Source organism: Austrofundulus limnaeus, unplaced genomic scaffold (genome assembly GCF_001266775.1).
Source record: "Austrofundulus limnaeus strain Quisiro unplaced genomic scaffold, Austrofundulus_limnaeus-1.0 Scaffold364, whole genome shotgun sequence".
Lineage (NCBI taxonomy): Eukaryota > Metazoa > Chordata > Actinopteri > Cyprinodontiformes > Rivulidae > Austrofundulus > Austrofundulus limnaeus.
In genome coordinates, this window is record NW_013952766.1 from 47727 (window position 1) to 51943 (window position 4217).

Sequence of the window (4217 nt, forward strand, 5' to 3'; positions counted from 1 at the left end):
ATTTATTTGTGTTTTATTATTTGTTGTATGTGTAGCATTTGTTTTGTTTTTAAATGAAATGAATACATTTTTTAAATAAAATAATAAAATAAATTTTGTTGGGATGATTGATTTTGGTTGTTTTGGTTTGGGTGGTTGGTTTGAGTTGTTTTGATTGGGATAGTTGGGCAGGGGGTGACTGTTTTGGTTGGAATATGATGACTTGCTTTTATTTACCATTATTTTACCAGGCAAGTCCCATTGAGATCTTAGATCTCTTTTTCAACTTGGTTACTTACTTGCTTTAGGCTGTGTTACTTTCTGGGGGATAGGTCTGTTAGGATTGTTGGATTTGTTTAATTTGTATAGTTGTTTTGGGTCATTTTGTTTTGTTGGAAAGGGTTGGGTTGGTTTTGTTTGTTTGGTGTGACTGAATGGGATGGTTGATAGGTTCTAGCATTGGTTTACTGTAAAATCTTCAGATCTCTGAAAACCTTACAGATCACATCTTACTCAAATGTATTAATTACATTTATTTATATATGAATAAAACTAATGTTAAATTTAGTTACAAAATCCATCCCACAAATTGTCCTGTTCTCACTTCTACATTTAGAAAACATACAAGCCTAGACTCTAATTTCAGTTTCCAGGACTGTATGTGAAACACTATGTTTTCATGTTCCCTCTGGTTGTCTGCAGAAACTTCAAGAGGTGGCGTTTCCTCGCAAAGAGGAGCTGAAGAGGCGTCTTCAGGAAAAATATAGCAGGCAGCACATCGAGTACCTCAGAGCCCAGGTTGGTGAGGGTCAGGTAGGTGTGGGTTGGTGTATGTGTGTGATCCAATTAAATTGCATCTTGAGTTTGACGGGCAGGTGATTTATCTGATAATCAGATTAGTTGACAGATTTATTGTCAGATTTAAACACAGAGCTTCAAACAGGCAGCTGTTAGCCATTTGGTTCCACCTGCTGCGGAGAGATTACTCACTATAGAGCTGTGGCATATTAGTAGTGGAGTACTGATAGTGGAGTATTGATAGTGGAGTACTGATAGTAGTGTATTGATTGTGGATTACTAATAGTGGAGTATTGATAGAGTGGTATTGATTTTGGAGTACTGATAGTGGAGTATTGATTGTGGACTACTGTTTGTAGAGTATTGATAGTGGAGTATTGGTAATAGACAACTGGTGGTAGAGTATTGGTTGTAGAGTATTGTTAAAGGAATATTGATTTTAAAGTTTTGGTAGTGGAGTACTGGTAATGGAATACTGATTTTAGAGTATTGGTAGAGGAGTATTCGTTGTGAAGTATTGCTTATGGAGTGTTGTTAGTGATGTATTGGCAGTGGAGTATTTTGGAGTATTAATAGGAGAGTATTGGTAGAGGGGTATTGATAGTGGAGTATTTACTGATGCAGGATGGGTATCATTCAGTGGAATGGCCTCTACACGGTGAGTACATATATGTGTTTAATATGAAGGTCAAATATTGTTAATAAAACCGTTGTTACTAATGAGAGGCCCTTTAGAGACATACTTTAGATTGACCCTTTAGAGGTCCATCTTGGCCCATCTAGACTGATCTTTCTACTGTTTCCTCAGAACCAGGAGGTGGTGGTGGACGGATGTGGCCAGCAGCTGCAGCGCCTGTCTCTACTGGACGAGGACAGGAAGCACCTCTCACAATTAGACAAAGATCGGCAGTGCCTCCAGCTGGAGGAGGAGAAGCAGCGAGTTGCAGCACTACGGCGACTTCAGATCGAGTCAGAACAGTTTCGTTACTTCGAGGACCAGCTGAAACGCCAGGAGATGGCCAATAAAAAAGGAGAGGAGGCAGGGCTAAAGGTAATAAACTCCTGCAGACACGTCCTCGGGCTTTTCAGTAGCTCTGACGTTGATTAATGGGTTTGGTTTTTCCTACAGGTGGAGACCAAAGTACCTGAGGTCATAGATGGTTCCTGTTTGTCTCAACAGTCAATCAGGGGTGGCATGCAACGTCAGGGTGCGGACCTAAACAGAAACCGGCCTCCTGCTGCCTTCAGCCAATCAGCTGCCTCTCTGGCAGGAGTACACAGTGAGTACACACAAATTCCGATGAGTCTAGTGGCATTTTTGAATTGTAAGGCCCAGCCCCAGTCAACCTAACCTTTTACTACCTTGGCCCTGGTTGTGTTAGCTTAAGCAGAGAGCTGCCTTGATGTGGGCGGGATCATAATATTAATAACAACCAAATCTTATTTTGTTTTATTTGTGACACAACAATAATAAATGGTAAATGGCTTGAACTTATATAGCACCTTATCAAGTCCACTTGGACCCCAAGGCGCGTTACTTTTCAGACATTCACCCATTCACACACACACATTCATGATGGTGGTAAGCTACATTGTAGCCACAGTTGCTCTGGGGCGCACTGACAGAGGCGGGGCTGCCATGCACCAGCGCCACCAGACCCTCTGACCACCATCAGTAATAATAGTAATAATAAACTACACAAAAGTCGAAGAAAAAGTACAGAAGATTGTACGGTACCATCCACCATTATGATGCTGAAGACGAGAGGGCTATGGGATCAATCTTGTGCCATCAAATATATTATTTCATCAGTTGAAATTATTGAAGTTACATGAGTTGGTTGAATATAATATTTTACAGGTTATGTGTAAGTCTCATAAAGGTATATTGTCTTTAAACATCCAATTGAATTTTGTTAAAAGAGAAAGTTGTTATAATCTGAAAGGAAACCTGGATTTAGTACTTGGTTAAGGGAACGATGTACTTCGGTACAAGGGATAAGACCATGGAACAATCTGGAGAGTGAGGTCAAAAACGCAAGAACAATTTCGATGTTTAAGAGAATGGTTAAAGTCACTTTGTTAAAGAAATATGAAATAATATAATGTGTACATACGAAATGATGCTAAGTTAAGATTAGAGGTTGTTGTTTTTTTTTGCTTTTTGTTTTGTTAGTTTTTGTTTGAAGATCATTATTGTTTAAATTTATTTTTTTGAGAAAAAAAGCACAGATATAAGATTTTTTTTTCCTTCTTTCTGTCGCCTTTCATTTTATTTGTGATTTGTGTTTTTTTATTGTACATAGATTTTGTTGCTTTTAAAGAAATGAAATGAATAAAGAAATGAAAAAAAAAAGTACAGAAGATTGTACCGGACCATCCACCATTATGATGCTGAAGACGAGAGGGCAATGGGATACATTTTATGCCAGCAGGAATTGAACTTGAATTGCTCAGATTGAATCTGAATGTGTATAATTTGAAATTGAATGCATTGGTTTGAAAATGAATTTTATTAAATTGAAACTGAATTATTTGTATCTGAATTAATTTTCTTTGAAACTGTATTTTGGTTCACTAAAAATTCAGTTTGACTACTTTCACTTTCAGTTCCATAATTCAGATTTTTGTGTCACATCCTGGTCCTTGAGAAAGCCAGGCAGAGTAATCAAACACAGATCCACAGATTTAGGTTTCACTTTGGTGAAGTTTCCCTTCTGTAACAGAGTTGATGCAATCCACTGTAAAAGTGACAAAAACAGACAAAGTTATTTTATTGCAGTGATTAATTGGACCTATATGTAGAAAATGTTACATTTACATCACATCATGGATCAGTCAGCAGCAGCATCTGATCAATATGTGATCCATGATGTGATGTAAATGTAACATTTTTTACATATAGGTCAAATTAATCACTGCAATAAAATAACTTTGTCAAACCAATGCATTCAATTTCAAATTATGCACATTCAGATTCAATCTGAGCAATTCAAATTCAGTTCCTGCTGGCACAACATTTATCTCATATGAGGGCTAGCAACATAGAACGGCTAACGAGCAACAACAAGTAGTTGTAACTTGCTACATTGTTGTTTAGTTGAACTCGTGAAAAAAACTCATCGTTGCAAATGGTTCACGTAAAATTGATCTTATGTGTGACACGATCCCCCAGTCCCAGTCTCTGAAAGTCCCTAGAGGTGGTTCTGGAAGCTAATCTGTGTGTTTGTTTTTGTGTCCAGGTCCGAGGGTGGAGGGTCTGAGGCGGGTGGTGATTCCCAGAGATCTGACGTACAGGTTTCTCCTGCTGGCTGACTCCAACACAACGCGGGGCATCGAGACCTGTGGAGTCCTCTGTGGACGGCTGGTGAGTCTCCTGCTATCACTCACACACACACACACACACACACACACACACACACACACACACACACACACAC

At 38.8% G+C, this 4217-nt stretch overlaps 1 protein-coding gene across 1 annotated transcript in view; it reads left to right on the forward strand.

Annotated features, from left to right (window-relative positions):
* stambpl1 (STAM binding protein-like 1) overlaps positions 1-4217 on the forward strand; it is a gene marked incomplete in the record, with an annotated part of 11073 nt that overhangs the window by 4025 nt on the left and 2831 nt on the right. Inside the window, 4 exon segments of the mRNA XM_014023309.1 lie at positions 682-792; positions 1586-1828; positions 1907-2057; positions 4020-4144. Of these exon segments, the coding sequence (XP_013878763.1) occupies positions 682-792; positions 1586-1828; positions 1907-2057; positions 4020-4144 (630 nt within the window).